General features: G+C 44.7%; 1 protein-coding gene across 1 annotated transcript; it reads left to right on the top strand.

Annotated features, from left to right (window-relative positions):
• Window positions 1-9,700: 9,700 nt before the first annotated feature.
• LOC136541918 (alpha-amylase type A isozyme-like) lies at window positions 9,701-12,593 on the top strand. The gene is made up of 4 exons (XM_066534094.1): window positions 9,701-9,860; window positions 9,944-10,076; window positions 11,243-12,057; window positions 12,176-12,593. Exons 1-4 carry the CDS (start codon window positions 9,786-9,788, stop codon window positions 12,449-12,451), a joined length of 1,299 nt encoding a protein of 432 aa, XP_066390191.1. The 5' UTR covers window positions 9,701-9,785; the 3' UTR covers window positions 12,452-12,593.
• The last annotated feature ends 492 nt before the right edge of the window (window positions 12,594-13,085 follow it).

Genomic DNA, 13,085 nt, shown 5'->3' with positions numbered 1-13,085 from the left:
TTAGTGAAAATGAGGTCTTGAATTTGGATGGGCACACCCTTGATATTGAGCCTTACGATCATCTTCTCCACCTTTTTGATAAGTTTGATTGATTCTTCATCAAGGTCGGAGGTGGAGGAGGAAGATTAATCATCATCACTTGATGCTTGTTCATCATCATCATCATCATCCTCATCTTCTTCTTCTTCACTTGAGGAGTTTGAGCTTGAGCTTGACTCAACTTTCTTGCCCTTCATCTTTTTCTTCTCGCTACAAGCGAGAGCTTTGCCTTTGCTTGATGAAGATGCTTCTCCTTGACCCATCTTATGTGACATTTCAAATGCCACTAGCTTGCCAATGACAATGCCCGGGGTCATGGTGCTCAAGTTCTCCATGTTGTGAAGGATGGTGATGATGCTAGCATATTTATTTTGTGGTAGAACGGAGATGATCTTCCTCACGATGTCCACATCATCTAGCTTTAATAATCCTACTGAATGGAGCTCATTGATAATTAGATTCAATCGAGAATACATATCACGAACAAGCTCATCATCATTCATAGCAAAGGAATCATAATTTTGCTTAGCTAGACAATGTTTTTGCTCACGGACATTACTTGTGCCGTCATGGAGCCCTTGGAGTTTCAACCAAATTTCATGTGCTATATTTAAGGTGAACACTTGGTTAAACACATCCATGCTAAATGATTCAAACAAACAATTCTTAGCTCTAGCATTAAAATGCATTTCTTTTTCATCACTCTTTGTGGGCTTTTCGGGATTCTTAATGGGTTTTATCCCATCACAAGTGACTCTCCACACACCTAAATCAACCATCTCAAGGTGGTAAGCCATTCTAGCCTTATAGTAGAGGAAGTTAGTGCCATCAAATTGTAGAGGCCTAGCAGTATCCATCCCAACCGCTCTACAATAGCGTCGGCTCAACAACATTTAAGCCAAGGGTCCAAATATGAGCCAACCGGCTCTGATACCAATTATAGGGACCATGACGCCTAAGAGGGGAGGTGAATTAGGCAACTTAAAATTCAAACTCCAAAACTATGGCCTCTTTTTCTAACCCTAGCAAAACCTATGCAATAGATAAGCTATCTAGATGTGCAACTATGGTTTTGCTAGTGTGTTGCTATCTCTACCATAAATGTAGTAAAGTAATCAATGTAAATACAGAAGCTAAAGAGCAAAGTAGAGATATGCAAACTCCCATCGACGACTCTAGTATTTTTACCGAGGTATCGAGAAGCACGCAAGCTTCCCCCTAGTCCTCGTTGGAGCCCCTCGCAAGGAATCCCTCACAAGGGCCAAGCTCCCGGTTAGGTACCTCCGTGGATAGCCTCGGGCCTTCCCCACATGCAAGTGGGTCTCCGATGTGCCTCTCGGCAAGCCTCTCTCGGATGCTCCCCGCCGTCTTCACTATCAAGCTTCCGGTCGAAACACCGCGGGCCTTGTTCCCTCCGGTACACTGTGGCAGCCACACCACAAATGCGGTTGGTGTGATCTCGCAAGACTTCAAGCCCCTCTGATGTACAACACTTGTGCTCGCAAGCACGGGATGGCAAGAGGTATGCAAACCTCAATAAACAGTAGGCACAACCCTAGAGCAAGCGCATAAGCGGTGGTCTAATCAACCTAAGTACTTCGCAAAGCACTTATGCTAATCACCTAATAAAACACTAAGCACCTTGCATGTGGAGATCACTAAAATGGTGTATCAACACCCTTGATAGGTTTCCTTAACTCCACACATCTCAAATAGTCGGTTGGGGGTTGTATTTATAAGCCCCACTGAGAAAGTAGCTGTTGGGGTCGAAATCCCGCTAAACTGCTACTAACCGGACGCTGAATCGTCCTGACTGGACGCGTCCGGTCGTCCCGACCATTGAGCCGGCAAAACACTAATCGGACGCTAGCTAGCATCCGGTCGCCTGCCATTGGATGCATCCGGTCGCAGCTATGCCGCTCTGGAACCTTTCTATACTTGATCGGACGCTGCGTTCCTGCGTCCGGTCCTCGCGTCTGGTCGCCTGTCTGCCGAGCCACCGGTCCAGTGTCTGGTCGCACTTCCAACGTCCGGTCCTTGCGTCTAGTCGCATCTACGAGCTTGTTTCTTCGTGATCTTGCATACGGTTTGGTTCCTATCTTCATGCTTGGACTTTGCTTGATATCTTGGGTCTTTTCTTGTGCTCCTAAGGTCTTGCTTAAGGTGTTGATCATCAGATCATCATGTCACCTTCGTCTAAGTCACGTCTTGCACCCTGTTGGACTACAAAACAAACACTTACAAATTCATTAGTCCAATTTGGTTGTGTTGGTCATCAAACACCAAAATCCAAAGTAAATGGGCTTAAGGTCCATTTTCCTTACACGCCGTGGCCGCCACTGTCCGGCCATGCCGTGGCCATCCATGGGTGCGGCTGCAGCCGTTGGTGCTTACGCACGTCGCCCCACGACAACACGCTGCCGGTGAGCTACTCCCTTGGCCGGTGGATGGCCTCCCCTACCGGTGCTCTATTTTGGAGGAAGGAGAAAAGGTGCAAAGGGTAAGAATCCAAGTGGAAAGTTTGTACGGGGTTATCAATATGAAATACATGACTCTTAGTAATAGTGACTTTGTACTATGGGTTAATTTGAGAAGAGCTCAGGGGTTTCTTTGTAAAATGGTACCACCGTCGCCTGGGCTGCCTTGGCCGCATGGGCCAGCTGGTGGACCACTCACGCGCTAGCCTGGGCTCGCCGCATCGCTTGGGCAGGCCTAGGCCATGTTGTGCACCTTCGGGCCAGGTCGGTTCTCTGGTCGGTGGCCCATGCCACGCTGCTGGGCCAGCCTATCACTGATTGCCAGCGCCTGGGCTGCCTACACCCGCGCGCGCCCACCCGCCTCGCCGCTAGATCAGGCCAAACGAGCCGCAGGGCCGGTTGATGGCCGCTGGCCTTTAATTTCTAAAACAATTAGCTAATTTAGTTCGGGGATAAATTTGTAAAATCTATATAAATTTATGTAGCCGTTCAAAAATGGTGAAACTAGTTTTGTTTAGTTTCTAAAATCATGTCTACCTGTTAGTATATTTTGTTCACATAGTGTGATAATATTCTTGTAAGCTATATAATTAATTTAAGGTACTTAATATTGTAAAAAATATAAACTTGTAGGAATTATTGTGATAAATTAGTAATAGTGTTGAATCTGAAATTTTTACAGTGGGCTCCTAGCAATATTAGGTACTCACTGTAATTTTTGTAGCTCCGAAATAATTAGTTTGCTAAATAGATGATGATGTCCTATTGCGAATAAAGATTAAATTGATAGAATAGAATAAAGAAACAACTTGGGTTTGATGACGCCTTATTTGACAACATGGATACATAGACCAGCGTTAGAGCTATCTCGTTAGCTTGTGGGGCGTGATCGTGTTTCTAAGCATTTCGGCTATCGTTGATTATTTATATCCATGCATTTGCATCAATGCATATCATATAGGTACGATGATGGATCAACGGATCAATTGAAGGATGTTTGGGAATCCGAAGGTGGTGTGATGGTATTCTCTCTAGGAGATGATGCAATGGGCTTTCTATCCAATTGATGGTGGATGATCTGAAGATGCAGATACTAACTTTTGGTTATATTTTACTCAGGCAAGCCTCGGTGCATAACCCCTACTTTTCTGTAGTTTAAATTATATTTGTGCATTAAGTTTTAAGGAGTTGAATGAAATCCACTTGCATATATATATCTTTATCCTATGAGTCTTTCTAGTATGACAGGATCATTTAGAATGGTATGCTACAGGACTCCGGTAGAAGTTGAGTGATTGTCTGTCACTCGCGAGAGATAGGAAATATATTACTGTACTATTATCACTTGGAAAATATAAATGGTGGAAAAGAAAAATGGTGACCGGGCAGGGATATGGTTTGGGTATTGGTGGGTGTAAGAGGTTGTGTCGCCGTGGACGCGGGGCATGGCTTGGTTACACAGCTTTCCCTGTCTGTGTCGGTTAAGGACCGATCGTTGCATAAGCCGTCGAGGTAAGTCATAGACTTATTATCTTGAGCACATACTTGGGTATCGGTGCTTAGAAGACTTGTTGCTCTCTTGTCATGAGTTCTAGCTCTTTCCGGACCAACTGTCAGGCTTTCTTTTTGGTGGAGGAGGTCCTTGCACCGCACTGAGTCTAGGACTCAGGGGCGAGGGCTTGGAGTCCCAGTTTGGATGGGGACCTAGGACCCTAGGATAGAAGGGTGATGGGTTGGTCCTGCTTGTGCCTTGGGTACAAGCGGAGCGTGTGTTTTCGGGGTACCCAGCTGGGGGCATTGATTCGCGAATCGCCGGGCGATCCGGTATGGCTTGTTTCGTGCCTAGCACCATAGTAAGAACTGAAAGATGAAAGATGGAATGGAAAAAAGGAAATCTGATTGCTTACCACCTGCTTAAAAGTAGCATAGGTGCTTACATAGAATAGTTAGTTAATGAACTAATGCGGCTTACTAATAAAAATCCAATATAAGGATGCACGCTTAGTAATGCTTTCTGCAGATACAATAAACCCATAAGCCAGATAGCCTTGCATATCCTTAGAGTCTTTTCTTTACTCATGTCGTATAAGTCTTGCTGAGTACAATTGAGTACTCAGGGTTTTATTTCCTCTATTGTAGGTGATAGGTGGATGCTAGAGCTAACCCTTTGTGTGTGGATACCTCCTAGCGGGCTCAACGAGGATTCCTTTACGCTGTGATCGTAGTTGTTATTTATAACTCTCATAAAATGCTTTTATAAATGAAAGTTTCATAATCTATTGTCGTAGTTTATATATCAACACTTCATCACGTCATGATTAGATATTTATTTCCGTTGTAATTCTGATCACATGTTTATATTCCGCTATTCGATTAAAATTGTTATAACTCTGATAACATGATTACATTCTGCTGTTATAATAATAAATATTATACTCTGACATTGTATTAAAAGTGATGTAAGAAATGGTTAAGAATGATGTAAGCTTTATTCTCTCATTTGTGATCCTGATGGCAAAAATGTAGATTTTTGGGTTCTCCCCTAGGGTGTGCCCAACGGAACCGAGTAATTTAGTGTTTCCCCCTGAGTGCTTAGTGTCTAATGGAAGACAAGCACTTCTAAAAGGCATTAGATTAGGTGGTTCTGCCACAAGTGAACTAAAGAGCGGGGCTCACACTTTTGGATGAGCCTTATATATAGGGGTTAAAGACCAATTCCTACACCTAGAAAAGTTCAAGCTATCTAGCAGAAATCAAATTAGGGTGACCGTTTTCTCAAATTACAACACTTAAATCTATCTAATATTTTAAGACGTAACCTACTATAGCGGTCATCCTAAGTATGAACCCAATTAATGTCTCTTTTACAAGTATAAAGGCTTAGCTTGGTGTGTTGTTAACGTAGTTTTTGCCTTTTTTTGGTATTCCTTCACCAAAGAACATTAACCATCTATTTTTACTGAAATTTCATTAAATAAGAAAAGAAACAAAAAGGAGATATTGTTTTATTGATAGGAGTTGTTTCTCTTTGTTGAAAATTTTGCCCCACATGGAAGGAGATAGTTTTTATAACTGCCATCCAAATTTTATTTTGCTTGTGTTATTCAGAGAAACACATTGATTTAGCTTGTTGTGTTGTTGTCTCTGTTGGAGCATACAGAGATAACAACGGAGTTTTGGTGTATGCATGCCAAATCCTGGAATCTAGAGCTATCTAGTTCTTCGTATTCATGGATGGTCATTTGTTTTTCGGGTAGGCCAGTAATGTTGGGTGCTAGTTTTTCATATACTTTTGGGTGCTTGTAATAATAGACCTAATGCTTAATTTATGAAAGTGGGCTGAAGATGTAACTTTTCCGTTATTAGAGAAGTTATAAGTTATGTGGTTACTGTGAAGATGTAATTTTGGTATGATTCCTCACTTGTGGGGAATGAAGCCGATTCTTCCATTATCTAAAAAAATTGTGAAACAAAATGGGATAACAATAGCAAATTAGGCTCAACGACATGTGAGAGTCAGAGAGACGTGCCATTCACCATTCTCTCGTCTTCTTTGCCGCTGCAGTTGGGATTCGGATTAGGGTATAGCTAACGCCCGGACGTCATGACGGACACGCGTGTTCGGACGCCTGCGCAGCCCGCCTAAGGCTACCTCGCTTCGGCTTGCACGCGCACCTCAGGTGTTAGCCATATCCACCACTATAAATAGTACTGGTGAGAGTGAGTCACCTTGTGGAAGTCTACGTCCTTTTTTACCGGAAGTAAACTCCCAATTGGTCGTTATTCTTTATTCCTACATTCCCACTTGAACAAAAGATTGAATCCACCTGCACCAAGTAGGGTCAAATCTTTCATTCTAAGTGTTTGTTGTAAGAAATCCCATCTGCTTTGTCATATGTTTTTATCAAAGTCAATCTTAAAAACACTCCATTTTTTGGTATCTAGTTTATGCAAGGTTTCTTTGTAGAATAACAACCCTGCTCCATGACATTCCTACCAGGTAAAAAAAAAGTTCTCTAATAAGCTTTAATTATTCATTGGGTTGTTTTGAAAATATTTTAATGTTAACTCAGTGCTAAAGGTGATGGTCATTCCATGGAAGACTTATTGGAGTTAACCACTTGAAAAGGTTTGAGAAAAAGAGCTTTGTGGACATTTTACATGACCCTCCGATGGCCCACTGAAGAGGAGCACCGAAGCTTAGACATCTCCAGTTGGGTCGGTCCAATCATCCACCAGAGACCTTTGTTGACCACCAGAGCTTAGAGCATAAGCCTTGCATAGTGGTTTTTCAGTGAGGCAAACCTTGTCTTCTGGTGCCACCAAAGAGGTGAGCACTGGAGCTTGGTTCTAATAGCGGGAAAGCACACGGGAGATTCAAAAAAACGCACCGGAGCTTGGCATCGGACAATATTTCCAAAGAGCATGTTTTTATGCACGCGCGGTGTTTGTACCCACCGGAACTCTCCACTGGTCACCAGAGTTTAGCTCACGACAACGACTAGTTTCTGACACGTGTGTGAGTGACCATTGAAGACTCTAGTGGTAAGCACCAGTGAACCCACCGGAGGTCTCCGATGGTCTCTTGGTGTAGTTTAACGTTGTTTCCAAGATTGTCGTACCAATGTAGACTTGAAATAAAACTTGAACGAAATATCCACTCTCAATGGAAAGTTTTATTATATGGTTTCAATGACATTTAATTTCTCATGACTCATAGAGAGTTGACAATCGTGTTAAGAGAGTTTTATTTTTTCTCTCTTCTTAAAAATGTTTCCATGTCATAAAAAACATCTATGTGGTAGCCTATTAAATACAAATAAAACTCATATGAAACTGCCACTGAGACCGGCCTAATGGCTCTTTTGTCGTGTGGGGCTATAAATAGAGACCATAACCGGGCTTGGCCTATCTCTTGGATCTCCTAACTAATAGACATACACAAACACACAATACACAAAGATACACACAATTAGAGCTCAAGTAAAGCCTCTACTCACATTTGCTTGCTTGTGATTGCATTCTTGGTGAGATTGGAGTGATATAGTTCATTTGATTTGAGGGATAGCATATAGTGGCACTAGTTGATAGATTGGCTGCAGGTTTTTATTCTTGGTGGTTGCTGCCACCTAGATAAGGAGCAAGACTATGGATGCATCACCAGCGCAATTACTTTTGAGCTAGTTGGTCAACTTCTAGTTTGTTTGGGGAGCAAGAGTTTTTTTATATAAAAAGAAGGGTTCTTTTAAGCAATCATGGATGAGCAGGTCTCTCTTGTGTATTCCTTCAAATCTCGCTTATCAGGCAAAGCGATTAGTGAGATAACTAAGGTACTCCCTTTGTCCACTCACGGGATTTTTGTGACAACTAAAACATTGAGACAAAAGATGTACATAGCTCTCAATTAAGCATCTAAAAATCGCAATTAAATATTAGATAATTCTGCCTATTCAGATAACTGATGCCATAAACAATACTGTTAAATCCTGACTATTCATGTAAATTAGACTAGAAATCCTTATACCTTGTGGGCAAACTTTGAAACCCAAAAATTCTTACATTTATGGTCGACTGATGGAGTAGAATTTTGCGAAGTGCGTGAAAGACGGCAGGAATACCTGTGCTCTCGATATTTCTAGCCACCATTCAATGAAAGGAAGCCTTGCACTTCTTGGACTCCCAACCAAATTAAAGACGGATACGATCAATGACCAGTCTGTTGAAACCAGCCGGCGCACGATGCCTCGTCCAATTGGCAACATAGGCTTTACAATAAACACATTCTACAGCGGTATCCAGATGAGAGCCTTTAAAAAAAACCGTTGTACAGCATGTGGTTCTCAAGATGCACAAGCTCCATGCGCAATGCAGTGCCTTGGTCTCTGCCTCGAGAGACTCACCCTAACTGTCTGTGCATTCATTCTGGAATGTAAAGGTCAGATCTACATCTACTAGTGAACTCGTGAACTCAGATAGCATGGGAGTGATATGTACTAGTAGATATCTTGTGTGTTTTGTGACAGTTTGCTACAGCTTAATTCCTTGTTAGATTAGGGGATAAGTGTATCGATCATTGGCAATCAGTGATCTGTCATTGTCACATTGGCATTACATTTGCAGGCACGCTGAATTGACATCGCCACGCCGATTCGTCACGTACACTGTCCTGCATCCCAAGGTGCAGTGCATCTCAATCATCATACTAGGTACCTACCGGAATTACAGTTTCGTGTGAAGTAATCTTTCCATGGCTCTACGAGGTCAAGAGTATCTTGTACGTATGCCTATTTGGTTCTATTTACTTTTGCGTTATCCTTAGGAGAAGCACGCATGTTCGGGTTATCACTTATCAGGTAGTTTTCTGCAGGATTTTGTACTGGATTTGCACTTGCTAGCTTGCAAACCTATCCGGACCAATCGGCGCCGTTTCCTTACCGCATTATTCAATTCGATTCGACGTTTTGCAACAGTTTCAAGTATTTTCGTACGAGCAGAAAAAAAAAAAGAAGCGTGGAAATCGTGCTTTGGATGAAATCTTCATGTCTGTTTCAGCTCACCGAATTTGGTTGCATGGTAGAGCCAATATAATTCAGCCAAAAAACGATATACTAGCAAAGTCAAGTTTAGCATTTTTTTTAAAAAAAAAATCCTATATGGTTGTAGGTTTGTAGCCAAATCTACTTGTACTAATCACCAATAAATAAAGCATGCTTTGCTTCTTTGTACAATTATACGTATAGTAAGACGGTTTGATTCGTGCATATTTCGCGGTCAGAAAACTGGTACGCGGAAAAGGCACTGTTTGTTGTAGATTGCGACATCTTTTCCTGTCCAAGACAGAAGTTTGCGCCATCATCCTTCCACAATTCTCTCCATTGACTTGACCACCACCTTCTTCCTCGGCGGTTGAGTTGAGTGATGGAGTCCAGCTCTACCTCTTTGGGTGTTGCCTGAGGACGGGATAACTCGTAACGGATTTCGGTACCCATCCACTGCCTCCAAGCAACTCCCTGACATACTTGGCACACAGCAGATAGCTGATAGCTACTGACAGAATCAGGTGCTCTTTGGTTCTCTATCCTTGCACCGGCAACGAGGCAGACGCAGCTACAGTTAAATTATCTCCTGCCTTCCTGTGCCTATAAATATCTGGCATGTTCCTGCTGCGATGTCACCACACTACTCGTCCATCCTCAAGGCACCAGTCAGTGTACAGAGGGGAAGAGGAAGAGGAACAGGAACAGGAGCAGGAACAGAACAGAGAGAGACATGGGGAGAAGGCACCTCTGCTGCCTGTCCTTGCTCCTGCTCCTGGGACTGGCATCCGGCCAGGTCCTGTTCCAGGTAACCGACACATGGCGGATATATTTGCCTGTTGAATTTCCTTGTCTGAAACTGAAAGAATCGAGTGCATAATAATCGTGCAGGCGTTCAGCTGGGAGTCGTGGAAGCAGAGCGGCGGGTGGTACAACCTCCTGATGGGGAAGGTCGACGACATCGCCGCCGCCGGCGTCACGCACGTCTGGCTCCCGCCGCCGTCGCACTCCGTCTCCACCCAAGGTCCGTCCGCCTCTGTCTGTACGCGTCTTTCCTCCCCAATTCTTGTCTGAACATGATCCACCAGGAAGGAGGGGGTAAGATCGACTAGGCCATGTTTAGTTCCCATGAGACTCCTGAAAAAATGCACTATGTAAAAAGAAGATTTCCGTCACGTCAAATTTATGGTACATGAATGGAGTACTAAATGTAGACGAAATCAAAAACTAATTGCACAGTTTGATTGTACTTTACGAGTTAAATCTTTTGAGCCTAATTAGTCAATGTTTGAACAATAATTCATAAATACAAACGAAACGTTACAGTAACATATTAATTATTGAGTCACTCCGAACTAAACGTGCTCTGGGACAATACGCAACAGCTAGAGCATCCTGACAGCAGACATGGAGTGGACAACACGCCACGCGAGCTGCTTTGATAGCCATGTTTTTTGCACTGCCTTTAGCCGCCGGTCAAATTGATTCGCAACCGTATTATGACCTAGTCAAAGAAATTACATGGAATATACAGTGTACAATATACTACATGCGTCACGTAGTACGGGTAGTAGTTACATATACCTGTATGGATATACTAGTATACTACTATGATAGCCAGTAAGAGCGTCCGCAGTGGGCGGACCGTAGCCGGTTCTATACAATAAATGCAACGATAGTACCGGCTTCTATACACTGTGAGCTCGAGTCTCGAGTCGATGGAGAACCTGCTCCCATCTATCGAACCCGGCTCCTTGGAATAAAGAAATCATACACCCTCTCTTGTCATTGTTGCTCCTATAGATCCAGGATGGGTACGATACATTGTGACTTATTTACTAGATGGAGTCACATCATATTTTAGGAATAGGGCTGGTTCGATACACTGCAGGTGCTCTAAAAATTATGATACATGATGCAAATGTTGTACCCGTAGACTCGTACATTCTGCGTCATGCTCGCCAGCAAATATTTGTTAAAATAAAAATATGACCATACATACACAGTGAGGAAAAATAGGCAACAACCTGGTGCACATGTACAGAACAGAGTGAATGGTTCGACATACGAACTTATGTACAGCACAGAGTGGACGGCCCCAATATATACTTAGTATTAATATAATAATACTATACGTGTATATTTATTTATACATGCAAGTATTATACAAGGTATTTATATTGGGTGCAGGTTACATGCCTGGTCGTCTGTACGACCTGGACGCGTCCAAGTACGGGACGGCAGCGGAGCTCAAGTCGCTGATCGCCGCGTTCCACGGCAAGGGCGTGCAGGTGGTGGCGGACATCGTCATCAACCACCGGTGCGCCGACTACAAGGACGCCCGGGGCATCTACTGCATCTTCGAGGGCGGCACCCCCGACGGGCGCCTGGACTGGGGCCCCCACATGATCTGCCGCGACGATACCATCTACTCGGATGGCACGGGCAACCTCGACACGGGCGCCGACTTCGCGGCGGCGCCCGACATCGACCACCTCAACGACCGCGTGCAGCGGGAGCTCACCCACTGGCTGCTCTGGCTCAAGTCCGACCTGGGCTTCGACGCCTGGCGCCTCGACTTCGCCAAGGGCTACTCCGCCGAGGTCGCAAAGGTCTACGTCGACGGCACGGCCCCGAGCTTCGCCGTCGCCGAGATATGGAACAACATGGCGTACGACGGGAACAACAAGCCGGAGTATGATCAGGACCCGCACCGGCAGGCGCTGGTGGACTGGGTGGACAAGGTGGGCGGGGCGGCGTCGTCGGCCATGGTGTTCGACTTCACCACCAAGGGCATCCTCAACGCCGCCGTGGAAGGCGAGCTGTGGCGGCTCATCGACCCGCAGGGGAAGGCGCCGGGAGTCATCGGATGGTGGCCGGCCAAGGCCGTCACCTTCGTCGACAACCACGACACCGGCTCCACGCAGGCCATGTGGCCGTTCCCCTCCGACAAGGTCATGCAGGGCTACGCCTACATCCTCACGCACCCCGGCAACCCATGCATTGTGAGTCGTCTGGCTACCTAGCTATTTTCCATAGTATTCTTCGCATTGGACATCAACACAACACGGCACGGCAGCGGCAGGCATCTCATACTGATATATATACTGCTGCCTCTTGCAGTTCTATGACCATTTCTTCGACTGGGGGATCAAGGACGAAATCGCCGCCCTGGTGTCGGTGCGGAAGCGCAATGGCATCACGCCGACGAGCGAGCTAACCATCCTCGAGCACGACAGCGACTCCTACGTGGCGGAGATCGGCGGCAAGGTCATCCTGAAGATTGGGTCCAGGTACGACGTCGGTCACCTCATCCCGGCGGGTTTTGAGGTTGCCGCCCACGGCAACGACTACGCCGTCTGGGAGAAAGCCGGCGCCGAACAAGTGACTCGAGCGTAATCGTCTCAGAGCGCTCGAAATGCCGATTTATTTCTCTGCTACGCGCAGATATATACACGATCTGGTGTAACCATTCTATACAAGTACACTGTACACGGGATTCACTGAAAAATAAGTGGTTTCTCCTCTGTGTGGGAGTATAATAATGGTATAAAGGGCAATTGGAGCCATATCTAAATTTACATGACGCATGTCATTAAACTTAGGAGGCGACGTCATTCGGATCATATACTTTCATTATTTTTTCAGGCCTCTAAAGTTGCCTTGGGCTCCACCTCCAGTCTAGATGGGTTTAGAGTTTAGACACGCTCTATACACTGTCATGACATGTTGACTCAGCGCTGATGTGGATTTGACATGTTGGGTCCAGCATCTAAGCTTGCATGACAATACCATCTAGGTCCCAAACCTCCAGAATTACATATCCGTACACAAAATAAACTTGCTAAACGAGCCACGCAAGATACCTAAACTTGCATGGTGACACCATATAGGTCACTAACTTTTAAACTACAAATCCATATCTCTAAACTTGCTAATTGTTTACACCAAAATTTAGAAGAAGAGTCGCAGGGCACGAAAGCCCCCCAAGATCATGTCATCAAGGGATCAATTACGTGCAAATCGGAATCAG

The sequence above is a fragment of the Miscanthus floridulus genome, chromosome 3 (assembly GCF_019320115.1).
Source record: "Miscanthus floridulus cultivar M001 chromosome 3, ASM1932011v1, whole genome shotgun sequence".
NCBI lineage: Eukaryota > Viridiplantae > Streptophyta > Magnoliopsida > Poales > Poaceae > Miscanthus > Miscanthus floridulus.
The sequence above is the reverse complement of the archived record's forward strand: the minus strand, read 5'-3'. Positions and strand labels throughout refer to the sequence as shown.

What these genes read in the sequence shown, in the direction of transcription:
- LOC136541918 (XM_066534094.1), top strand. Translation starts at nt 9,786, where the DNA reads ATGGGGAGAAGGCACCTCTGCTGCCTGTCCTTGCTCCTGCTCCTGGGA. An exon ending in CCGGCCAGGTCCTGTTCCAG is followed by an intron (nt 9,861 to 9,943) that starts GTAACCGACACA and finishes ATAATCGTGCAG; the next exon opens with GCGTTCAGCTGGGAGTCGTG. An exon ending in GCACTCCGTCTCCACCCAAG is followed by an intron (nt 10,077 to 11,242) that starts GTCCGTCCGCCT and finishes TATTGGGTGCAG; the next exon opens with GTTACATGCCTGGTCGTCTG.